We start from the raw sequence: 27,213 nt of genomic DNA on the forward strand, positions 1-27,213 counted from the left end.
ATAACTGTGTCGTAATGGTAAGATGCTTAAAAATTGAAATTAAAAATATAAACTCGTTTTTTTTTAGGTTTTTGTGAGCCGAAATAGCTCTTATTTTTTTTCCAGATAGCTACCATCAACCCCCAAAACATATCCAATTTTCAGATCAATCGAATAAGTACGCTCTGAGAACATCAATTTTTTCTAATTTTTAGTATTTTTCGATTTACTCCGAAGTGGTTATAGATAAAGACCTGAAACTCGCAGCATCGAAGTATCTCATGGGTACAAACACTCCCTGAAAAAATGAGCCCGATCCCTATCTGGGGCCGATTCGGTATACTTATCGTCTCACGGCCTTTGATTTATCTTTGAAAAAATTTTTACGAATTATTTTAATTTTTATTTGAAAAATTTAACAAATTTTTTTTTTTTTTTTAAATTTGTTTTTTTTTTTTTTTTTTTTAATGTCTTCTTCGTTGTTCCGAAGAAGGATTTGACGACACCGTCAACACTTGTCCGCTGGACTTATTATTGAAGATAGTTCCGTTTTGGAAACGGACTTTCCGAAAACGCGCTTTCCGGTTTATCAATGGTCGACTTCAGTCCAGTGCTGCCGAATTTTTCATTTGGCGGTTGTCCGATTTGAAGCCCCTACGAACCACCAGCCTTGTCTTCCAAGAGTGTGGAGTATTTTACATTAACCGCCTATTTTTCACTGGGCGTGTCACCTTCCGAGTGGACGAACCTCCGCCATTTTGGGTATTAAAACATCATGGCGTCCACAAAACTCGTAGATTAGAGATCACTCGGTGATGGATGAGGGCAAGTTTGTATAATGGCATGTTCGAAATCTTGGTGATTATATTCCTAAGTGGAGGTAGCCCTTATGGGTTGGGGAAGAACTTGCGCACCCCACCACTAATCCTAAGCAAGCAGTTTACTAGAGCTGAAGTCTGGTACCATGGGGGATCCATTCCAAGCCCCACTTCGACCAGAGTCTCTCTATTTCCTGAGATGAGCGGAGTGTTTGGGTCCGAATGAGGTCGGTCTCGTGGTGGCTGTAGGTAAGACACCCACATGCAATGCATGCCTTAATGGGTAAGTTAATGTAAGCTTATGCTCATATTTCGCTATTCTAATATATGGTGGATTCAGTATATACAATAGGGATTTCACAGCGCGAGTATGCCCAAAAGGGCGAGGTATCGGCCTCCCGTTAAACGGAGGTGGGCTTAATGGCCCCGTTACATTAATTAATTAATTGGGCGTGTCACCTTCTCTTGATTTATTATTATTAATTTTTTTTTCTTACAATTAAAAAAAGTTTTTTTTCTTGACGTAAATTTTTCTTTTGTATTTCTCTATTTCTCTTTTTTTTTTTTTCTTTTTTGAAAGAGAAAAACAATTATAAAAACGTTTATTGAAGAAATTTGAAATTTTATTTTTGATTCCCGAGGCTCTCGTCTTTTCATTTTATACTACCTGATGGCAGCTATAATATTAAGATCAGGGCTCGGGAGTTATTATTTTTACTATTACTAGTATTCATTATTATTATTCGTTATGCTCCTGCTGTTTGTTTGTCTGTGATATTTATCTAGATTTCATAAGCAGCCAGGTGGATACCTCTCTTCTGCGGTGTACGTGGCAGTGTTGTTCGTTGTGAAGACGTCTGTATTCCGAGTTTATAATCGGTCGAGAACGTCACCCTTTTTTGTTGCTGATTTTCCAGGCTCTGTTCGTTTGTTCGTGCTACTGGAATAGGAGAAGCCTGTGTGAGCGGTGCATTTGTCTGAGTCCCAACGCTCGCTTCGTAGCTGGTCGAGAGCGATGCACCGCTTTTTTTTGAGAAATTGGAGTCATCTTTAAATTCTGGCGGAGGTTCAACGATCGTGGAGGTAAGTTCGAACCCAATATTATCTTCTCCCAGATTGTGTTTCTCATTTTGGTTTTTCTTGCAGATTTTATGTACGTTGGAGTTTTGCCATGATTTTTGCCAAGGTTTAAAATTAAAAAGGCGGTATTGCCTACAGGTGTGGATTACCATGCCCAAACACAATAGTGTAAGTAGAATTATTAATCTTGTGTTTGTGGCTGTGACTGCTCTGTGTGTAGATTCTTCTTATCTATGCATCCTGATTCCTTTTATACGGTAGATGCTACCTTTTAAGCTGTCCCCCCATTGCGATTGTAAGCTCGATTCGTCCATCTGTAGTTTTTCGATCACCGTGGAGATATTTGCCGCGTTATCATCTGTTGTGAACCCGTCGTTGTGTTTCTGCCAATTTATTTTTGGGAAGCTGGCGTTGATGCTTCTTGTAATTTCCTCTTCTACTCTTTTGATGTATAAGAATTTATTCTCTAGTGAGCATCCTGGGCTTAAGGACAACAACCCAGAGCTGTTCAGTGTGTATTCTAGCCGGATGTTTCGCCCGCATTTCAAAGTCATTTTCTCTTGTTCGCAGATTGAGTATAGCCAGGTGTTAGCCTGGTGCAGTTTGACGAACTGAGTTTCGCAGGTCGGGAATATTCTCACGTCGCATGATTCCATGACGTTTAACGAAGGTCTCGTGAATAAGCGTGGTTCACAGTCCAAAGTATCGCCAATTTTGTGGATGGCCAGGTCGGGTCGGCATGTCAACTCGTCTGCTATTCCCTTGCAGGATTTTATGAAATCTTCTTCAGCAAAGGAGTAATGATCTGTCCCTGAGTCGACTGCCAAAAATTTTGTTCTTGGTCGAACCAGTACGCTTCTTATGATACCTCTGATATTTTGATGTGACAGGATTCTGTTTATCTCCGCTTTGATTATATGCGTGTTCTCGCGTATTAAGTGTGTTATTTCTGCTTGATCTTTAAACAATCTATCTATTTCCTTTGAGATATGTTCTTGATCGTCCATATCCATGAGATCAAAAACTTCTCTTGCTGCCTTGCCGATGAACCCAAACCACGGAGCCCTGGTCATTCGCTGATCTACTTGTGAAATTTTTGTACTTTCGAGATTTTGTTTCAATCTGTTGACAATATCTATTTCATCTTGGCTTAATTGAGACAAGGTCTCGTATTTCATGTATGCCAGGCATTCTTGACTGGACAAATATTTCATACAAGTGACCATGGTTTCTATGTTATCTTCCATTCGGTGTGAGGCTAGGTTGACCAGGGCGCCCACGTCGATTGCTGATATTACTTTCTATTCACGTTCCATCAGATGTATTTGTTTGAATTTATCGAATGTTAATCCTGGATTGAATCTGTTTGGTGATATGGTCAGGAACTCTGCTACTGCGCCTTCAATAAGCCACTGTAGTAGGAGGCATTTTAGTATCCACATGATCTTTCAAGTTATCTGAAACAAAAACTTTTGACAAAATTATTTCCATTACTCTAATGCAGGTTTTAATTTATTTGGATGTTTAATTATCTGTTTCCCGTTGTCACGTAACCATTCAAATAAATTAATAATTTATTAGTAATAAGTAGTGTCGCAACTTTTGCCCGTTTAAAAAGTCCTAGAGAAAAAATTGAAAATCGTAAAATTTAAAAATTCGAAAGTCATGATTTCAAATAACGAGGCAGCTAATTTCACGATTCAGAATATTTATTTAGAATCCTGCATAGAGAAACAAAGACATAGTTATGATTGAAGCTAGCAAAAAAACCCGTCTGAAAAAATCAGAGTTATTCAAATAATGAATTCAAATGATTAAATAATACAGAACGATTCGATGAAAAAAATTAATTCACAACGAAAATTAACTGTCAATCTGACATACTGAACGTAAGAGGAAATGAAATATGTGTCAATTAAATAATAATGATCCCACACACTTTCCCACACATTATCCCACACATTTTCCCACACATTTTCCTACACGATTTCCCACACATTCAGCCACACATTATACCACACACTTTCGCACAAATTACCCCACACATTTTCCCACACATTTAGCCACACAATCAGACACACATTATCCCACACATTTTCCCACACATTAAGCCACACATTATCCCACACATTTTTCCACACATTTTCCCACACATTTTCCCACACATTCAGTCACAGATTCAGTCACAGATTATCCCACACATTTTCTCAAACATTATCCCACATACTTTCCCACACATTCAGCCACACATTATCCCACACAGTAAGCCATACATTGTCCCACACATTATCCCACACATTCAGCCACACATTATCCCACACACTTTCGCACAAATTATCCCACACATTCACCCACACAATCAGACACACATTATCCCACACATTTTTCCACACATTTAGCCACACAATCAGACACACATTATCCCACACATTTTTCCACGCATTTTCCCACACATTCAGTCACAGATTATCCCACGCATTTTCTCAAACATTATCCCACACATTAAGCCATACATTGTCCCACACATTATCCCACACATTCAGCCACACATTATCCCACACACTTTCGCACAAATTATCCCACACATTTACCCACACAATCAGACACACATTATCCCACACATTTTCCCACACATTATCCCACACACTTTACCGCAAATTATCCCACACATTCTCCTATACATTTAGCCACACAATCAGACACACATTATCCCACACATTGTTCCACGCATTTTCCCACACATTAAGCCACACATTATCCCACACATTCTCCCATACATTTAGCCACCCAATCAGACACACATTATCCCACACATTTTTCCACGCATTTTCCCACACATTTAGCCACACATTTTCCCACACATTCAGTCACAGATTATCCCACACATTATCTCAAACATTATCCCACACACTTTCCCACACATTCAGACACACATTATCCCACACACTTTCCCACACATTTAGCCACACAATCAGACACACATTATCCCACACTAAATGTGTGGGATAATTTGTGCGAAAGTGTGTGGGATAATGTGTGGCTGAATGTGTGGGAAATCGTGTGGGAAAATGTGTGGGAAAATGTGTGGGATAATGTGTGGGAAAGTGTGTGGGATCATTATTATTGAATTGACACATATTTCATTTCCTCTTACGTTCAGTATGTCAGATTGACAGTTAATTTTCGTTGTGAATTAATTTTTGTTATCGAATCGTTCTGTTTTATTTAATCATTTGAATTCATTATTTGAATAACTCTGATTTTTTCAGACGGGTTTTTTTGCTAGCTTCAATCATAACTATGTCTTTGTTTTTCTATGCAGGATTCTAAATAAATATTCTGAATCGTGAAATTAGCTGCCTCGTTATTTGAAATCACGACTTTCGAATTTTTAAATTTTACGATTTTCAATTTTTTCCCTAGGACTTTTTAAACGGGCAAATTTGCGACACTAGTAATAAGTAATAAAAATAGTATTTAAGTTCAAATTTGAATGGTTACGCGGGCATTTCGTTGCCACGCCGGTGCTGAGACAGCGTTTGCTCGCGCATGCGCGCAGCGTGAATGAGAGCACGTGTGTGCTAAAATTTTAATTTCTAATTTAAAAATAATTGCGTTTTATATTCATTATTTATAAGGGAACATTTATGATTCGGCGTTATTCGGGGGACATAATGTGTGGTCACATTATGCCCCAATTATTGTTTTTATTTTATTTCGATCAAATTTCATCTCCAGGTATTGAGGAGATGAGAAATATTGACCGCAGAGGAAGGGAAAAATCATTATTTTCTCCTGCAATATCGACGCTGATGACATGTGTTAAATAATTATCATCTAATTATATATATGTTTTACAATTATTATTTTGGTATAAATAAATACTATTTAAATGTATTCAATTTATTATGTATCATTCAGGTGGGGTAAAAATATTATTGTAATTTATTTAATTGATTAAAAGGCCCAGAGCTAGATAACAATGATAATAATAATTGAGGGCGATTGTTGCGCCACGTGGGTGGCCAACAAGTGGCCGGCCCATAAAGTACTCAGAAAGGTACGGAAAGTGCAATTGAGCAGACGCAGTCTTTACGTTGTCGATACGTCTCTAATTTTCTTAATTAAGTTCCTTATTATTTGTGGTCAAACTAATAAAAAGTTTATTTATTAAATTCACTGGGTACGTGGTTATTAGGCTTTTTGGAAGTTGAAGCAGTAATCAGTAAGTACTTCGATTTCTCTCCATGCATTGTTACCTGTAACTTCCCCGGGAATCGTTGGCATTCGCGACGCGAATAATTCGGCTGATTTTATATTTCACTACCCCTGAATGATACATTTTCATATACAAAAAGAATTGGGGATGATAAAATAATTGTATTTTATTTAAATTATAATTTATTCCATTCAGAAACTGCGCGCTTACAGTAGTTTGCTGTACAGGTACATGTATAGATATATATATCGATACACATATCGATACTTGTTGCTATAGCTATACGCCGGCTCTGGAGAAAATTCCTGAGCCGACGACGTAATAGTTCAGAGGAAAAATTCCTGAACATAATAATAATTATAAAGCGGAATTATTATTATTATTTATCTTATTATTTACAATAGTTTTTATTATTATTGAAATAATTATACCCGAGATATTATTATTTATTTTTTTTCTTTCTTTCTTTTCTGCGTAAAGTTAAATTGTTATTATTATCTACCCCAGTGGACAAGTAATTTATATTATATTTTTAATTATAAATAATTATTGAAAGAGGGATAATTATCTATTCAAAAGAATTTATGTTAATTTTGGAAATTTAATGAATGAGAGTGAGAGTACACCGTATCTTTCTCCCCCTGTAAGGTGTAAAGGGGTAACCCAAGGTTTAAAGTTGTGATTATTTTTTTATTGACATTAATTAATCTTGATGAATTGTTTATTTTGTTTAAGTGAATTATTATAATATATTTATATTATTGATTCAAATATTGGATTTAAAATTGGAATTTTCTTTGGATTATATAGATTCTACCCCCAGGGGTTTATTAACGATTATAATTTATATTATAAGTGAAATATTGTATCGAAGATTCTTGATAATTTTTTATAAATAATTAGATCCAACAATTTTCGGGGAAATACTTGGTATTTATTTTCCTGGGTCTTTTTCTGCTATATTTAATTTATTTTATTATTTTATATATATATATATTTAACTGTGCTTATTATTTTCTTTTCCTGATTATTTCTTTTTTATTATTTCAATCGATTTATCCGCCTTGTTACTGGCTACTTGCTCAGATCTTCCCTCGCAAATTTCCCCCTGATAAACTATTTTTGTCCGTTTTGTGTAAACGGTCTGGCGCCTATGTGCGCTAATCCAGCCTGTGGAGCTGGTCCAGGCACACCCTTATTTTTTTATTTGCAATTTAATAACACTATTATTTATTTAAAAATTTAAAATTTAATTGAAGTGACATTTATCAACATTTTATTTTTCCGGACTTTCGAAATTATAATTTTTTTTGTTTTACGCGTGGGTGACCGCATACAGTACTGGGGTTGTTCGCGTCTCCGTCGCGAATTTAAAAACAGTATTTGTTATACCGTTATAGAGCTCACTACCGAGATTACCTTTATCGGTGATCTCTATGACTTCGAAGGGACCCGCGTAATAGTTGTCTAGTTTGTTCTTTCTCGCTTCATTAAGTGAGTAGATAAAATCACCAACTTTGAAATTTAAGGGGTGTAGGGACTTATCGTATCTTTGCTTTGAGTCGACCTTGGCCTTGACCAAGTTGTTGCGGGCAATATCTCGTGAGATACTTAATCCGTTAATTAAGTCCACAAAATATTCTGGGTAAGTATCGATCTTTCCATTATCGGGGAATTCTGTTGGGGCACGAGCTCTCTTACCGAAGAGTAGCTCGTAAAGTGTGAATTTTGTACCTACATGAACTGAGGTGTTGTAATTGAACATTGCCATTGGCACGTATACGTCCCAGTCGTGGAATGAGTCAATGAAAACTCGGAGATACTCCACGAGAGACTGATGGCTTCTTTCTAAAGAACCGTAAGACTGAGGATAGTATCCTGATGTCGTTACTCTACGAATTTTCATGATGCTTGTCAACTTTGCTAGCAGTTTGCTCGTAAACGAGGTACCACGGTCTGATAGTATGACTCGGGGGCACCCGTAGAGAGATATATAGTTTTGTACTAAAGCTTCTGCGATAGTTTGGTCCCGTATATCGGATAGGGCTACTGCTGCGCAGTGCTTCGTGAAATTGTCTTGTATCGTTAAGATGTGTATGTTACCATTCGGTGTCATAGGTAAAGGGCCTACGGTGTCGATCGAGATCTTGTCAAACGGGTCAAATAGCGTGTCAGTGATGACCATAGGCTGACGCGTTTTGATACGTGATAGTTTCTGCTTTTGACAAACAGCACATCTTTTTATGAACTGATAGATTTGTTCTTTCATTCCGGGCCAGTAAAATTTTTCGCGGATGCACCAGTAAGTTTTGAGAACACCCTTGTGACCTCCAACTAGACTTGTTGACGTGTTTTTCTTTAATTATATCCAGTCGAGTTCTCTCTGGTGGTACTAAAATTTCGCCCTCACAGAGAGTAACATGAACTGGACAATCGCTAAGTTCTCCTAATAGTAGGGGGCGGATGTTTATGTCACCGTACCCATCACCATTTTCGGCCATTCGTAGCAAATGAATATCATATTTGGCTAACGCGGAAGCTCTGAAAGGCAAAAAAAAGTCTTTCGTTCTCGATCTTTTCACGGATGAATTTTTCGACAAAAATAGAAAATACGAAGTTTTTACCAATTTTTGTAACCAGGACGTCACCTTCGTCTGTGTTGTAATAATAATTAAATAAAGACATGCCAGGACTGGTTGGTGGTTGGGATGTTTGAAAAATACGCATATTTAAAAATATAACAATATTTTTATTTGTCACAGCACAAAATATCACTGGGTTGCAAATTAAATAGTTTATTTAATTTATAAATACTGTTAAATGTCTGAGCTCATGAATACGTGAATAATTGAATACAAATTATTGAGTTGAGCTCGAGTAAATAATGAATTAAAAATTATCAAATTGAGTTTAATTGAACACTGAGTTGAATGCAAAAATGTCATGATAATAACTAACATGATGTCAGAGGTTACTGAGCGAAGTGAATTATTGAACACGTAATTACTATTTTTAATAGCACTGAATACATAAATAATTTTGTTATTGAGTTTTAATAGTAATGATCACATAATTGAATTGAATTTAATGAGCTCATGATAAATTACACTGATTTTAATTTATCTGTTGAACACGTGGTAGCATGATAGCAGAGGCTACTGAGCGAAAAATAACTTTTAGTTTAATTAAAAAATTGAGCATAATATTAATCAAATAAATAACAAAACTGAGTCTTTTGGTTTGATGAACACTTGAATTAATTTATAAGGTAGAAATTAAGCACCTGTACGATTCTCCGGCGAAAATAACCTCCTCAGGAACAGGTTGTAGAACACTGGATTTCTTGACGTTGTTTATTATTTATTTTATGAGCTCTGGAGCTCGCAATTATAAAAATAATTATATTTTTCTATAAAGTTATGAACCCTTAATGTAATTAATTGATTACTTTTAATTATTTACTCGAGATGAGCGCAATTTGAATAGATTATATAAAACACGTGGTGTCACTTGAAATTATATAAAACGAATAGATAATGGCGTCGGTCTTCCTGCCACGAGGCAGAAAAAATCCATGCGCATGCGTCACACAGCGCAAGTCAAGTTTGAATAGATAGACACTAGGCCCCAGTAGGTGCTGCCTCTATTTGCCGGAAGTTCAACTACATTCAAATTTGAATGTAGTTGTGATTACGCAACAGTCTGGTTTAGCAGCCTTTAGATTCTCTGGGCTGATGAATTTCAAGTCCCTCAGCAGCTTTGCCACTGTAGTCGCTATTTCACAGTCGATGGTGAGAAAATGTGCTATGTGGTCTCGGGTATAAGTGAGGCCATCGCGACTGCATGAGAGTTTTATGGCCCATTCGGGATTGTCGTTTAGCCGAACTTTTCGAGGACTTGGGAGTGGTAACGACTTGTTTTCCAGAAGGTCATCCGGGTCGATTATCGCAACGCCCGCTTTATGAGGTGTTGTGTGGACCTGAGTGGCTGGTATTACTGTGTTTATTATATTGATCCTTCGATCGTCACTTGGCTCAGTACGGCCTGATGGGCATGATCTGTTGTCGGCGATGACAGTGACTGACTCAGGTGTCCGAGTTGTTATTGTGGTTTGCTAAGAATCAGAAAAAGGATCGTTTTGGGCCAGTATGGTGTTACTTGTGTTTTCAGGTTCAGCAAACGTAACCCTTTTTCTACTGATACTTGACTTTTGGTTAACCTCTTTGACGGGGTTCGATCGGGTGACTTAGGTGTTTCGAAAACTCTGCTGGAGCTGGCACCTGGACTATCATCTAAATTTAGAGTGGGACAACCCGATACACGTTGACGCATTTGAGACAGGATGGTCTCGTCTGCAATTGGCCGGAACGGCGTCGACCCTTGATGATTGTTAGTATCGATGAGTTTTTTTGTTAACGGGTCCCACTTTAATCCTTGGGTGTTGAAGTTCTCTAGCATAGATCTCAACAATGTTGGTGTTTCCGGTGCTAGACGAATTTCTTGGTCTCTTGAGGATAGGGATAAGGCAGCTGTGTCTGTTGGTGTGCTGGCTTTATCTGCCTCCAGCTGTTTTATATTTTCTTCTGTTTCACTTATGGCGCTGGAGCTATCTGTTTCTTCTGCAACTTCCTCTGCAACGAATTCTTCTATTGTTTCCTCATCCTCTTCCTCGTTATCGTCCGGGTGTTCTTGCTCGCAGTCTTCTCTGGTCGTATTTTGAAACATGTTTAATAATCGTTCGACCTCTATAATTGTTTCATCGTTCAGTGGCAACTTGGAAAAGGGATGGTATTTCCTCGGATCAGGTTCCGTCACAACTGGATCGTTCTCCAACTTTTCTGATTTTTTGCTACACCATTGATCAAATTTCTGAATAGATTTCCTGAGACTGGTTCTCGGTGAGTCTTCTTCAGGAATATCTTCGTCAGAAAAGAGGTCTTCTTCATCCCTTCTCCCGAAGTTCTTTCGAAGTATTCATTTTCTCCCTCATTAGCGTTATTTCCTTCGTCACTTTCGGCACTTGAAGTGTATAAGCTAGCCGGACTTAACTCCCGGATTGTATCTTTCCTTCTTATGGTGATGTTTCGTGCCGGAGGTAAGAACACGTCTTCGTCGTCAGAAGTCAGTTGAACCTCTGGTAGGTTTGCCGAATCTTGGTCAGAATCAACAGATTCTGGTTCTTTGTAGTTCAACAAAGGTTTGTGCGAACCACGGCGTAATTCTGCTCTTAGTCTAGACGCGATGGTTCCTCTTATCTCCGCAGCACTTTTGACTCTGGGTTTATTCTTTACCCCTGGGGGCCTACCTCTTTTCTTTGGAGGTGGGTTTTGTTCTACCGTTGGTTCGGTATTTATTCTGCCTACTGCCGGAAGAAAGTATGAGTCCAGCGCAGAATTGTCTTTTCGGGAAACGATAGGGGCTGGGTCTGGACGCCCCACAGGATTTTATGACAGAGCATCGGCATATTGGTCGCCAACGTTTGTACGGATGGCAACCTTAAATTGGATGCGTTCAACTTGGAACGCCATTTAGTTGTCGCTCTGTGAGATCTTGGGTGTCTCTTAACCACGAGACACACGCTTTTTTTGTGTAAACTGTGAACGGTCTGCCGTATAGGCACGGGCGGAACTGCTGGATGGCGTATACGACAGCCAGAAATTCTTTTTCGTCAGCAGTGTATCTGGTTTCGGCGTCGTGGAGGACCCTAGACGCACAGGATACGATTTTATCGTTTCTTGAGTTATTTGGTTCGGATTTATTTGGAGTCTCGTTCGTCAACTCCACTTCTTGACTAAGGATTCCCGATATCCCCACATCAGAAGAGCTGATGGCGAGGATAAAGGGTTTATTACCAACTGGATATGCTAGAGTTGAATTTTCGCATAATGTTGTTTTGATGCCGGTAAAAGCTTTTTCAGCTTCTTGGGACCAGAAGAAGGTCTTGGTCTTACTGGTTAAGTCCGTTAAGGGCTTAGCTCTGACGGCGTAATTTTCGATAAATCGACGATAATAATTCGCGAGGCCAAGAAATTTTCTCATTTCAGTCTGGGTCCGAGGTCTGGAGGCATCTCTTAGCGCTTGTATTTTTTTCAGGTCAGGTCTCACCCCTTATCTTGATATGACATGCCCCAGGTAATCTACTTCCGAGCAGAAAAATTTGCATTTCTCGGACTGAAGGGTCAATCCAGCATCACGTAGTACTTGGAACAGTCTACGAATTCGTACGCCATGTTCCTCTAGTGTTTTAGCGTGTACAATAATGTCATCTAAATAGATAAGAATCCATTTCAATGCACCCAGAGTATTGTACGTCATCCGCTGGAAAGTGGCGGGGGCACCCTCTAACCCGAAAGGCATTCGAGCATATTCAAAGTGCCCATTTGGAGTGGAGAAAACCGTTTTGTGAGCATCTGCCGGGTCCATGGGTATTTGATGAAACTCGCTTGCTAAATCAAATACGCTGAAGAACATAGCGTCGCCCAGTTCGTCTAGTAAACCAATTATCGGAGGAAGTGGATATGCATCTCCGAATGACACCTTATTTAAATTACGAAAATCGATAACCATACGCCACTTTTTGTCAGTCAATTAAAAGAGTCAATTAAAACATCGCATTGACCACCGAGGAGCTTGGTTAATTTTAAGTTTACCACAGGTCCTTTTCTGGTTGCTAACGCTAAGCCCACTACTGGTGGTTCTTGCAGTAGGCTGCTGCAGTCATTGGTTGAGGCTTGCTGGGCTGGCTCGCAGTCGCCTCTGGCTGGTGAGCGCCCGACGAGTTTAAGGTCGGCTCCAAGAGGTCTTCATCTTTGGCTAGAGCTCTCCTGGGGCCGCCTGGGCAGTTGCATAGAGCCTTGCTTTTAATGTGGCGCTCTATTATAGAAGCCGAATCTTGTGAATCTACCTGAGAAGTCTGTGATGGTTGTACTGGTGTTGGCACAGGTTGGACTGGTGCTGGTTGGATTAGTGCTGGACCAAATTGTTGATACTGACGGTAAGGCCGTTGATAGCCTGAATTGTAGTTTTGTTGGTATGTTTTACGGTATGGGAAACGAGGTGGGTAGTTAGATTGACCTTGGAAAGGCACCGCCGAAAAAGCTAATGCTTGGTCCGGTTCGTATTCGGAGTCTATGAACTCTTCAGCATCCCATTGAAGTTGCTGGTATGGATAGCCAGGGAGATTTCGAGAATCTCCAAACTGTCCATAGTAGTCCATGGGGTCAGACATCACTCTGTATGCCAGCGCCTTGGGTTCTACGTATAGTTTAGACTGGGGTTGTGTCACCCAGCTGGGGCCTCGGACAGGCCCTCGGTTGTGCCCCTGAAAATAGGATTGATACCTATTCTGCTGGGCCGGATGATCGGGTTGGTTTGAGGTCTCGACCTCGTTCGCTGTTGGCGCAATTGCGCATCATATTTTTTTGTTTGTTCTTCAATAGCTTCTAAGAGATCAGAAAGATTCTGGTATTCTCAAGTAGAAGCCAAACATTTCAGGTAGTCTGGGAGGGAGTCGAAAAACACGTCGACGCTAATCGTTGCGACTGATTGGTTATTGCCGAGCGGTCTCCCTCAGGGACGGAGGATTCTATTTTTCGAAAAATCGCTCTTAATCTGTAGAAGAAACTTTCTACTGTTTCGACAATACCCTTCTGGATGGTAGTCAATTTGTGAAGGTAATTACTTCTAAGAATATTAATTTATAACGTTCACTACTATTCGTCACAACCCACGGCAGAGTGTGGTGCATGCAAAATAGCCGTTATGGCCCACCGATGGTAAAACTGAAAATCAAAATATAAACAAAACAAAAATATCCCTTGGACATGCCCACGATCCCCACTGGATACACAGCTCTTCTCAGGCTGGGTTAGATAACCGAATTGGGCGCCAGTTCGTGTACCCTCACGAACAAAATATAATCAACAATAAATAAAGAAATGAAAATGAAAATGAAATAATAAAATACAGAGAGCAGTTTCAGGTGTTGGAAAAGGATAGCAAGAAAGAGACAGTATGCAATAAATGAACAATAAAATTAAATAAATTCCAGGTTGGTAGCCATTTAACAACCCGATATATTTCAAATTATAATATTGTTTCAGCGAGTAGTAACAAACAATAATGTAAATAATAAGAGTTCACTTCACAATAAATTCTTAACCACTGGTTAAGGAACGCAAACAATAATTATAAAAAGGTTCGGATTATTATCTCTCTCTCATGTGTTATCAAATAAATATAAATAATAATTATTGTGCACACAAACATAATTTTATCACAAATTATAATTATATTATACGCATAAATATTTTACTCAAAATACAGCGTCACTGATGATATATGCTTGAAAATTATTTAACTCAAAATAATAAATACTGATCACCAATACGGTGTACAGACAGGTAGATATTTACCGCAAAAATAATAATTAAACACAAATAATATAATCCCAATAAATCATAAATGTTCTCAGCTAATAACTAAGCAGTTCGTAAATATCTACCGCAATAAATAAAATGTTCAAATTCTATGCAAAATATAAGGAATAATAAAGGTAAATATTTTTAATATTTACTGCCAAAACATATGGACACTCCCCAATAATTAATCAATAAATACAATAATAATTATTAGGTTTCCAAGTTTTGGAAAAATATTTATCGCCGGGACAAACAAGTACGCAAGTATTTATATACGTTGAACTCTACTATAAATATTGCGCTCTCTCTTACTCACATGTGAGAGATATACGAATGACCACCAACGCGGGACAAATTACACACCAATGTATATATCACAAAGGTACTTACAGCCTTCGTTGTAATATAAAATGCGTACAGGTTCAATTGGTCTCAATTATTAATTTGGCAATAATTATTGCAACAACTCAAATCAACCCTGATTGCCAAGTGTCCAATACACTTTATAAATTTCAATAATTGCCAAATGGCGTCCCAACAAAGAAATATTTTACGGCGACAGCAACACACCTTGCTCTTACAATTGCTTATCCACGTCTGACCACGGCAGCACGTGTTTCTCACGCCGGCACTTCGACCGACGCCATCTTATAATTTTTCTCACTCAGACCAATGGAGAAATATACCTGTCGCATGTTAATTTTTCTCACCAACATCAACATGATGCATGACTTGTTTTAGTGTAATTTGCCCATACCCGACATTAAATGACCATTCGCACATTTCAGAGCCAATTATTAACATCATTTTACCGATTAATCTCGCATTGGTTTATTTATAAAACCAGTAAATTTATTTATAATAAATAAATTTACTGATGCCAACTGTTGCGTTGACGCGCATGCGTCAACCAACCAAAATAATAATAAGAATAATCGTATAATCAAATAAATAAATGCGCAATTATCTATCCCAGCGTCCATAAAATCCATTAAACAGTTTATAAAATTCAGTAAATTTTACTGAGTTAGACGCAATTTTTACCTAGGAAATTAAACAAATAATAGAAACACAGTAAATAAAATAAGATAATACATAAAATAATAATAATAATAGTAATGATAATAATCATAATATTTGAGACGTGTTGAGCAGCGTGTGCTGCCATCTGTTGCCCCCCTCCGACCTAATGCGAAGATGCCGCGATATTTAAATATCGTGACAAATTAACTCTTGTAAGGGGTGTATTTCCGTCTCCTGGAGGGATTGACGAGCGCGACCTTTTAATTTATTAAGGGCTCGAGCGACAAAAGGCCTCTGATTTGCCTCGGGGACCATGTGAAGCCATTCTCTTAGTTTGTAATCAAACTCTTCGTGGTTCACTCAACCGTCACCAGTCTCTTCGGAGGCTTGGGTTTGAATCCCACCGCTGCCACCAAAAATCAGCTCTGTTATGTCCAGATTTAATTAATTAATACTAATTAATTATTGGAAAAGGTCGCGTGGGCCTCAATGAGAGGCACCGGGCAAACGGGGTGAAGGAAAACCTCTAGGTTTTATTTTAATTGTGAGCACACGAACGATAAAACCCGCAGGGGCCTCTCTGTGTATCGATGCAGAATTTGGATTTTTATACGTTAGAGAAATTGTTAATTTTACCCACCTTTTGGTGTACGACTACTTACTTTAGAAGGTTGGCCTTCGTGACGTGTTGAACTGGAATTTCTGTGAACGGCAATCGATGGTCTTTGAACGGTTTGGTCCAGGAAAAAGAAACGTGGATCTTAATATTAGAAAATAATCTAATATACCGGTTTCCCCAATGATAATTGTTTATTCAATATTAGCCCTATGGGCATGCCGTACTCAGTTCACAAGATGTTAAATTGTTCTTAACACTAAGGTTCTTTTCTATCACTTAAATCTCTGGGATTTACACTTAACTATTAACTTAACTTATAGATTTACACTTTGAATTTGTTGAGTCTTTAGCTCATATGAGTTCGGTATGAATCCCCGACTCTAGCAATTCACTCGGACGAGAATCACTATTTTTACACTTAACAATTATTATAAAAATCACCCACGCCTCCTCGTGTTTACGTGAGCGGTACTTCCCGCGTGGTGATTTTTGGAAAAGAAAATATAACTTAAAAAGAGACAATTTTGAACAGAACTTTAACGGTAACAAGCAACTTGCCACGCCTCCTCAAGTACAATATCGAGACGATCTTCCTGTTGGATGTTATAGTATACTTTACTGTTTAGATTTTATTAATGAAAACGAAACTAATCGGTTTTAAGAGAAATAGAAAATAGAAAAGAGGGTTGCCTAAACGTGACACGGTTTAGAACTCACGCGGACCAGCAAGGAAGATACATTAACTTCTCAAGCGTCACAGGCTGCCGCACCTTGGTGTTCGTTGTTTTTATCACCTCGGTTCGCGGTTCTGGAGGGAATCATTTAGAATATATAATTGGATGATTTGAGAATACAGTCAAGTGTAATTCCCTGATTGGAGGAAATGTTGACGACGTGCAACGAGGTGTTGGCCGAAGTTGCTACCCCTAAAATTGTTAATGCTGCACTTTGCAGCGAGCGCGGTAAAGAGCCCTCTTTAAATATACGGCAAGCCGGATATAACATGTATAATGAATCAGTAAAAAAAATTTTGAAAAAATATTGAAATAATCAATTTGTTTATAAAAAATTCGTCAACAAATGGTGGAAAAAATTTTTTTTGCAATGCAATTAATACCTTCTATCAATCAAAAAATGATTATATGATGATTAAGAAAAAAAAAACTTTTTTTAACAACATTACTTGGATTTTTTTATTTTTTGTTCAACTAAAAAAATTATTATAAACAAAGTATGAATATTTTTTAAGCTTTCACGGCGTGACCTTGTTGAGTATGTATGTAAGAAAAGCTCTACAAAGCAAAAAATTTATACGATAATTAATTAAACATTTTCTTTCATTTATAATGAAGACGTAAGTTCGAGAAAATTTCGTTAGTTAAAAATCGTCCAACTAAAAAATTAACTTTAAGTAAAATTTCCAACGGGAATAAATTATTTAAAGTGTTCAAAATACACCATAATTTGTTCAAATTAAAAAAAAATATTTAATACCTTAAATAAATTAATCGATGTGTCGTACTTGCTTTTGACGCCGCGCGTGCAACTTAAAAATGTCGCGCGAAGACCCATTATCAGCGTTAAATTACAATTATAAATAATATAGATAGAAATCCAGGGAGTAGGAGTTTTTTTGAAAATTTCCTCCTCTTTAAGAATCTTTTTGTTAGATTTCTCAAATATCAATAGTTTATGAAATATTGGCAAAAAACTCAAGGCCTTCTTTTTTTCATCTTTAATTGTTCATAACTTTTGCAATTTTTTACGTGCTATTATACACTTTTAGGACATTTTTCTAGGTGTCATTCCGGATCCAATGAGCTATCGCACCTAATTTTAAGAGCAGTATCTCTATTTTAGACCATTTTCAACTTGTCGACTAGACTATTCTAAAATCACGATATACTTCATTGACCCAAACTTATAATTACTCATAGCCGTTCAATTCTTTAAATTTTAAATATACTTCTAAGTTTTTCTCCTAAAAAATTAGTTTGACACCATTGCTATGAGAAAATAGTTATATAAGAATTTTCGAGGTTTTTCACAGACAAATGCAGATTACTTTCTTAGAGCTCATTTTTTTATAAGAATCTATAAGGTCTTTTCCACAGGGTATAATTTAATTGATTAGTCGAAATATTTTCTAACTATGCCTTTGATAGAAACAATGAAATAAGTAACAAAATAATTTTTTTTGCCATGATGATATTCATTTTTTAGCTTATTAAACATCCCTGCTATTATGAAATATTTTTGACATTCTAGAAAATAACTATCTCAGGGTTGTTGATAAGGTAGATTACGCTTGAAAATAATAAGTCATCCAAGAAAAATTTTCCGCCGAGTGGTGGGAGGAGTTATTCTGATTTGCTCTTTGAGTTTGCTCGTTTTAGGAGTATCTCATTTACGAGTTTTAACACAAATGCTCCTCATGCAAAAACTCGTCGTAGGAGTATACTCGTGACGAGCTATAGTCTATTGCTCCTTGCTAGAGTCAGAGCTATGAGGGCTGTAAGCATAGAGTATTTAGGCATGTATACTCGTGTGCACGAAACTCTCTCTGCGAGTTTAACTCCTCAGGAGTGGGGAGTTTAAAAAATGAGCAGCTCTTGAGAAGTTACTCCCTATCCCTGATATATATATATATATATATATATATATATATTAGGGTGGCTCATTTGAAACGACTATTTTTTTTTTTGGTCCATTGACGAAATATTGTTGTAGACATGAAAAAAAAATTTTCCACAAAATTTGAGCCCTTAATTTTAATTTTAAGAACTCGCTAATTGAATTTGAAATTTTTCCATTCATTTAGCATGTAAAGTGGAGGTTTTTTTTTTTAATTATCTATAGCTCTGTTGCATTTCACGTTTTTTTACTGTCCATAGGCAGAAGTTGTAGGGGAACCTTCATACTTCAAAAGTTCCTACAGTAAAATTTATGTGACAGGAACGGGGTCAGAGTTAAAAAATGTAAAAGTCGATTTTTAGCGATTTTTGCGTATTTTTTGAGTTTTTCGTAGAAAATATTGTAGTTACCGAAAAAAAGTAAAGGACAAATTTGTAGGAAATCAAATTTGCTACGAAAAAGGTCCTGTAAGCCAAGGCTGTAAAATCTGTTGTTTCTGAAATTAATTGAATTATACACATGAAAATTCAAGATATCTTTGCAGTATATGATTTGTTAAATTAATAATTTAATTTTCATTTATTAAATATATTTTTTGGACATCATATTATTTTTTCGTGAAAATATAACAAAAAAAAATTTATCTATATGGGGCATTCCACGCCAAATCGGACGGTTTCAAAAATTGATTTTTCCGATTTTCTTCAATTTTTGGTATTTTTTAGTACCCCTCAAAAGAGGGTTCCCGGTAAATTTTGAAATCATTTTGATTAATGGTTCGAAAAATATCGAATTTAAAAAAAAAACCGCTCTTTTTATGGTTTTTTGATCATAACATTCGTAATAATGGTCGAAATTCAATGTTTTTTTATTCAAAATTTTCGTTTTTAGTTGGCCTTTACAGACAAAAATGCATAACAAAAAGAGCGGTTTTTTTTTTAAATTCGATATTTTTCGAACCATTAATCAAAATGATCTCAAAATTTACCGGGAACCCTCTTTTGAGGGGTACTAAAAAATACCAAAAATTGAAGAAAATCGGAAAAATCAATTTTTGAAACCGTCCGATTTGGCGTGGAATGCCCCATATAGATAAATTTTTTTTTGTTATATTTTCACGAAAAAATAATATGATGTCCAAAAAATATATTTAATAAATGAAAATTAAATTATTAATTTAACAAATCATATACTGCAAAGATATCTTGAATTTTCATGTGTATAATTCAATTAATTTCAGAAACAACAGATTTTACAGCCTTGGCTTACAGGACCTTTTTCGTAGCAAATTTGATTTCCTACAAATTTGTCCTTTACTTTTTTTCGGTAACTACAATATTTTCTACGAAAAACTCAAAAAATACGCAAAAATCGCTAAAAATCGACTTTTACATTTTTTAACTCTGACCCCGTTCCTGTCACATAAATTTTACTGTAGGAACTTTTGAAGTATGAAGGTTCCCCTACAACTTCTGCCTATGGACAGTAAAAAAAGGTGAAATGCAACAGAGCTATAGATAATTAAAAAAAAAACCTCCACTTTACATGCTAAATGAATGGAAAAATTTCAAATTCAATTAGCGAGTTCTTAAAATTAAAATTAAGGGCTCAAATTTTGTGGAAAATTTTTTTTTCATGTCTAGAACAATATTCCGTCAATGGACCAAAAAAAAAAAAAAATAGTCGTTTCAAATGAGCCAACCTAATATATATATATATATATATATATATATATATATATATATACATACGATATAACGCGCCGTTCTCAAATGATAGCGTCCGCAATTCTACACCGATCTTAATGAAACTTAGTATACTTATTCTATGGACGAGTACCTTGGATGAGTTCGAAGATGAGCCAATTTAGCCGATAAGTTTAGAAGTTATGGGTAATTGAAATTTTGTAAAATTAAAAAAAAAAAATTTGTTTACTCATTTAACTGGATGTAGCTTTCCAACGGAAGAAGATAGCTTATTTTTGTTCGTTCTATGTGAAAGCTTGTGAGATTGCCTACAATTTTCACTATACAACTCACTGATTTAACCATTTTTTCTAATAGATAAATGGTTTTGAACATTTACAAAATGTCATAATAACTAATTTTATGCAGGTTTTCACGTTGACTATAGCCATATTTTCAAACCTATTGCCTTCAAACTTGGTTGACGTATTTTGCGGGTGACCACCTTGATCAAGTTTGAAAATGAGCTTAATCGGTCGATTAGTTTAGGAGTTATAGCATTTTAAAATTTTCAAAATGTCCAAAATTCATATTTTTACTTATTCTTTCTTCAATATCTTTTGAATGTGATAACTGATCAACTTCCTATAAAATACATTTAAAAGCTCTTCAAATAAGCTTTAATTTTCATGGCTATATATGTGCCTATACCAATAAAATTACTTATCTTACCATTTGTTCAGTCACGAGCTTAGGCAATTTGAAAAGCTTCGTGCATTTCTGCTACGATCGGGAGTAGCCAAACTCGCTACTGACTTGAATGCCAGTATAGTGCCGGGTCACTCGCTATTTGAGCCCGACACATACAATTTCTTGCTCATGACCGTGTCACGGTGGCATGAGAACCCGCTACCAGCCGGCCAATCAGAGAAATTGGCGGCTAACTATTTCCTGTTGGCGCGCTTTTAAGCCAATGGGAAAATTCGTTACTGCAGCCATACTGCCACGTCACCACCGAGCAGCAACGAAGGAGGAAGACGCCGTCTCAATTTCCAATCGACATCATGCAGTCTTACCAACCACCACGCGTTTTTAACCGCTTTACTTGTCGCATTCGCTATCGCTTATCTATCTTGTCGCATTCGCTATCTAATGTTAATTCTCACCATATTTAACTGTATAAAGTGTAAATAAATAACTCAATTATTTATTGATGAAATCTGTGTAATTTTTAATTGTTAAAATTCCATCACACCTAAACCAGATCCTTTTTGCGCATTCGCTCACTTTACACCATTCATTAAATGAAATTTTTAGTAGATTTCATAGAAATCTAACTATTGTATTTATTAGTAAATTCAGAAAACTGATTGAATTTTTCTTATTGCTGTGTAACACTTTTAAAATCCAAACATCTTCAAAGTCCATAATTGTTTGTTCATTATTAGAGAAATGTTAATTATTATTCTTAACAAATACTACATTTTAATTGTTGACAATTTTATCCTGTATAATTTTCCACCAAACAATTAGCTTATCATTCATCATTTTCTTGAAGATGATTTAGTTAGCTTCAATTGTTAGCATTTATTTTAAAATTTTGGCAATTTCTTTTGTTCTATAGATTTGTGAATTTTTGAGAATGTCAAAAAAAATTTTATTTTGTAATTAATTTTTATTTAAAAGTTCGAAATAATCAAGTCATGAGAAACCTACTTCCATTTCGACTGCCGAATAACCTTTTTTTGTTCCATCAACTCCCTAAACCTAATTAAAAAAATCAATATTCTGACGTCTATTCTGATTTTATCAAGTAATGAAATTGGCTGAAATCCACTTATGTTTATTTGTTTACTGTTACCTACACCCGGATCTTTCAATTTTTCTAAATTTCAGTCTAGAACTTCGAAAACTTTGTATTCGCATGTTTCAAATAGAATTCCATGGATCTTAAAAAAAAATGCAAATATTTGTAATCCTAAAAATTATACGTGGATTTATTTATTTTCTTAATAGTGACTTAGTTTATGAATTATTAATAAAAATGAAATTCGAAAATTTTTCAAATCTAAATGTTAATCAAAAAATCGTATTGATTGAATAAAAAAAAACAAACTCGTTTGTTAATATTCAATAAATCTACATGTGGATTTAAATTAGTTATTTTCGATACGTATGCGAAACAGTAGGGATTCTGGCGGCTTGAAGTGACGTCACGAGTATGAGGTCTTGATGAGAATGTATCCATAGCCTCAAACGCGTGCCTGCACTTCAAGTCAGTGTTCTTACCTTTGAGCATAAAGTATCGAACAAAATTTTTTCTGATATCAACGGCGGAACCCTGATTAAAAAAAATGATTGAAAAGTATTTAAAATGATTTGTTTTTTTATCATTTTAAATACTTTTCAATCCTTTAAATCATTTCTAATCCCGTCTCTTATGGACATTTAACGTGTGAAATCATTTTTAATCATTTTTTTTAATCAGGGAAGTTGAATTTGAGAGAAAAACAGTCAAAAATGTTTTGTCGTGTAGGAATGTAGACAGAGAGAGAGAGAGAGAAGTTACTTTTCGATACAAGTTCGAGGAAAGTTAACCAAACTATAGATTGCCAGAAATCGTAGAGTTTGCGCCCTCTGCATGTTGCTTAAAAATTCAACTTCCACGGTTGATATGACAAAAAGAATTTTTTTTTTTAATTATATATATTGTTAAAAATATGAGGAAAAAAGTTTTGACGCATGAGTATTAAACAATTTGGAAAATTTAATAAAATTATAGCTTCGAAAACATTACAAATCGTTGAAATGTTTTATTATATTTAACATTATTGACATCTCAAAGATTGAAATTTACAACAAAGCTCTTATATGCATATAAAATCTTCGGCCATTTTTTCAAATGATTTCTGAAGATATTGGATAGTACATTGGATAAAAAAACCTTATCAATATATTATACACTAACGCAAACAATTAAAGGAACTGAAAAATTTTATAAATTTTTTAGTGTCTTTTGGAAGGCTGTAACTTAGTAAAAAATGATTGTACCGAGATTTAAAAAAAAGCATTTTATAGCTTGAAATCTCTAGTTTCCGTGAATTTTTTTCAAAATATTTCAAAAGCTCCAGCTATTGCGCAAACATGAGAAATACCCCGAGACAAAAAAATTTCTAAATTTTTTTTTTATTTCCGAAGAACCCACGGACCGCGAAAAATTTCTTTCAACTAAACCAATGCATAGATCGTTTAGCAAATTTATTCAGCTTCTATTTGGCTTTTTTTTTAACCTCGTAGGACGATTCGACGCAGAGATATCAGCCTTTAAACAAAAAATGATCCTTTTGGCTTTGATCATCGATAGTTCAGGTAAGAATGATCGCACAGTAAATTAAAGGGCAGCGTTGAAAACTTCAATGAATTCCCTAAAAGATCCACTCATCATTTTTTGAAAAAAAAATTTTTTTTAATTTTTGACATCCGTTAGAAGTAAGTACAAAAAAAAGACTTTTTTCGATTTGTTAGGAAATCAACCGCTACTTTGCAAATATTGATAAAAAAAATAATGTTGCCAGGGACTTTTTTAGCTTAATGTACCCCCAAAAACCCTGTGAATTTTCAAATCGATCTATCGAACCGTTTTTTGGGAATCATCGATCAAAGTTTTGCTAAACAATTAAAGGAACAAGTTTTGTTCTGTTAATTGTGTAATCATAATCAAAATGAAAAAATAATTTTTTTTCGACTTTTCTCAAATTGTTGCGCTTTTTACTCAGCAAATGCAAGGAAATGACAAAAAAAAACATGTTTAAAACATTTCAAAAAAAAATTTCGAACACCAAAGAAAAGTTTCAATTTTTTTGGAGTTTACTCCTTAAGAATCGATTTCCATATAAGGAGCCCGGTATGTAAAAAATATGAGGTGTAAAATCTACTTAACGAATGACCTCGTTACGACTTTCACTTTTCAGCGGTGAGTGTATAGGGTATCCTACGGAGCACCGTACGAATGCATTGTATGTATACAATATACTTATATATAGGTATATAATATATATAGGTATATAATATATATTCTACGGCGTCATTAAATGATAAATATATACATAGTATATCAGTCGTGGTCTAATGATACGTACAGTGAGCATTATTATTTTGTATTCTCAAGTGTTTTTTTTAATTTCAAGCTATTACTAATTTTATATTCTTGTTAGGCATTATATGATTACTTTTCAAATTTTTCATGCAATTTTATAAACTTTATAATCTTTTTATAAACAAATGGATTAATTCATTCTTTTTGAAAAATTTTTTTTTCACCATATTGTTAGCGTAAGGAAATAATAATTTAAAAAAAAAACAATTTCTCTTAAAAACGCATTTCCAATTTTTATAAATAAATGCGTGTTGTTCGAGGACTATAACAGATAAACGTTAGGTTTGAAATTTATACGAAAGCTTAATTCATACTGTATAAAAACGACTTGGAGGTCGAAAACTGTATCTGCAATAGTTGCCAAGTTACAGCAAATTGTTTGTTGACAAATTGAGTCAGTGCTTGGACTTTGTCGTACTCCAAAATCCAGATGTTTTTTAAAACTTAAAAATTTTATTTGCCATATTGTTGCAGGTCGCTAATATTGTAATTTTTTTTATGTTCTAGAAAAAAATTAAAATAAAAAAAAAAATTGTTAAACATACAAATAAATTAATTGTTGACAAAATAAATTTTTTTTTTGTCATTATATTTAGAAATGCAAATTATGATAAAAAAAAAACGATTCGTTAATGATTTATTTAAATAATCAAAATATGAAAAAAACGATGATAAACAATAAGATATTGTTTTTAAGAAATTTTTTTTTAAATCATCATTTCCTCACGCTAACAATATGGTGAAAAAAATTTTTTCAAAAATATTTAATTAATCCATTTGTTTACAAAAAATTTATAAACAAATGGCAAGAAACAATTCGAAAAGTAATCGTATAATGCCTAACAAGAATATGAAATCAGTAATAGCTTAAAATTAAAAAAAAAATTATTTAACATACATTATTTCAATTTTTAATTTTTTTTTTAGATCAAAAATTAATAATTAATGAAATAAAAATATTGTATAAGCTTTCATACCGTCATGTTGTTGAGTATGTTTATAAAAAGGGCTCCGAGAAACAAAAAATTTCTAGATTAATTATTTAAGCTTTTATACCGCCTTTTATGACAACACAAACTCGTAAAAAAAATGTTGATTAACAATTGAATAACTTTCTGAAAAATGGTAATACAACTTTTATTATCACGGAATCATATTCTTTGAAGTGTCTAGATGACACCAGAATGTTTTCAAATTTTTTAATTGATTTTTGATTGCATAAAAAAATTATTTAAAAACTACGCTCACTAGAGTGACGGCGCGCGCATGCTGAAACTGCCGCGCAAAAGCCAATTTTCAATGTTAAACTAAAATTATAAATATTGGAGCTACAATTCGGGGAGTCGAGAACTTTATTACTAAAATTTTCTGCTCTTTCAGAAACTTTTTTAATATTTGAGCTATCACTTATACTTTTTGAGATTTTGGCTGGACGGCTAATTTTTTTAACGGTTTTTTGTTAATAACAATTTTAATTTTATTTTTCCAAAAAAAAATCCAAATAACGGCATCTTCTAGGCGCCATTCCGGATCGTTTAAGCCATCAATTATATTTTTAGGAGACCTGTAACTATTTTTCGCAGGAAATCAACTTCTCGACTAGACTAAAATGTATTAAAAAAAGTTTGGTAAATCCAAAAGTGCACGACTCTTAATGCTCATTTGCAAAAAAAAAAAGAAAAATGTACGATAAAAGCTTCAAGGACAATTGTTTTGCGGACGTCAAGCGCAAAAGCACTGGTGTGCTTTATGATCGCTCTATTTTTCCTTACTATTACACTAGAAATTCAAATTTCGCTTCAAAAAATAGTCAGATGTATTTTTTCGCGCAGCCGCGACGGGTGTGACGAATGTATATGTAAAAAACATATATACAAAATTACTTAAGTTCTTTTTAATAATTATAATTAAACGGGGCCGAATTCGATAGCCAATTTATGACACACTTCTTCTTCGGCCCTAAAATAATCTTTTTAAAAAAAAAAGATCCAAATAATGGCTTTTTTCTCAAGTATTTGTGTTTACGGGTTTCGGACACATTTGCTACTGCTTGACGGGAAATTTATTTTTACATTTTGATGCTTTCTTAGTAATTTAATCCATCAAATTGGTCTTTATACATAATAAAATTAATCCTCATTATATCCTCTATTCGATGATGTGTAACTTAGTTGAGCTCTGCGGACTAACAAGAGTAATACAGTAAAATCAATAGCGAAAAAGAGGCAAACTGAATTTTTCGATCGTAAAGCACACTCTAATGCTTCGCATTAAAAGTCGTGCAATACGTTATTTAGGTATCATTATTGATTCGTTTATTTACCATTTGACATGGTATTAATCATTTTCTTAGACTAGTAATCGTTTTCTGTGCCTATTTAGACAGTCGATCTAAAGGAGTAAACTCCAATCGTGCGTCGGAGCTAACACACATACTTTTTTTTTCTTCGATTTTTTTTATATTTTTTGGAAATTTTTTTTTTTTGTCATTTCCTTGCATTTGCTGAGTAAAAAACGCAAAAATTTGAGAAAAGTCAAAAAAACATTATTTTTTCATTTTGATTATGATTACACAATTAA

General features: G+C 34.9%; 1 protein-coding gene across 1 annotated transcript in view; it reads right to left on the bottom strand.

Annotated features, from left to right (window-relative positions):
* Positions 1-297: 297 nt before the first annotated feature.
* LOC130675158 (uncharacterized) overlaps positions 298-27,213 on the bottom strand; it is a 50,454-nt gene continuing 23,538 nt past the window's right edge. The window contains exon 2 of the mRNA XM_057480690.1: positions 298-3,334. Coding sequence (XP_057336673.1) covers positions 2,105-3,124 — 1,020 coding nt within the window. The 5' untranslated portion in view covers positions 3,125-3,334 and the 3' untranslated portion in view covers positions 298-2,104. The remainder of the gene's footprint in view (positions 3,335-27,213) is intronic.

Source organism: Microplitis mediator, chromosome 9, assembly GCF_029852145.1.
Source record: "Microplitis mediator isolate UGA2020A chromosome 9, iyMicMedi2.1, whole genome shotgun sequence".
In the NCBI taxonomy this organism is placed as follows: Eukaryota; Metazoa; Arthropoda; class Insecta; order Hymenoptera; family Braconidae; genus Microplitis; species Microplitis mediator.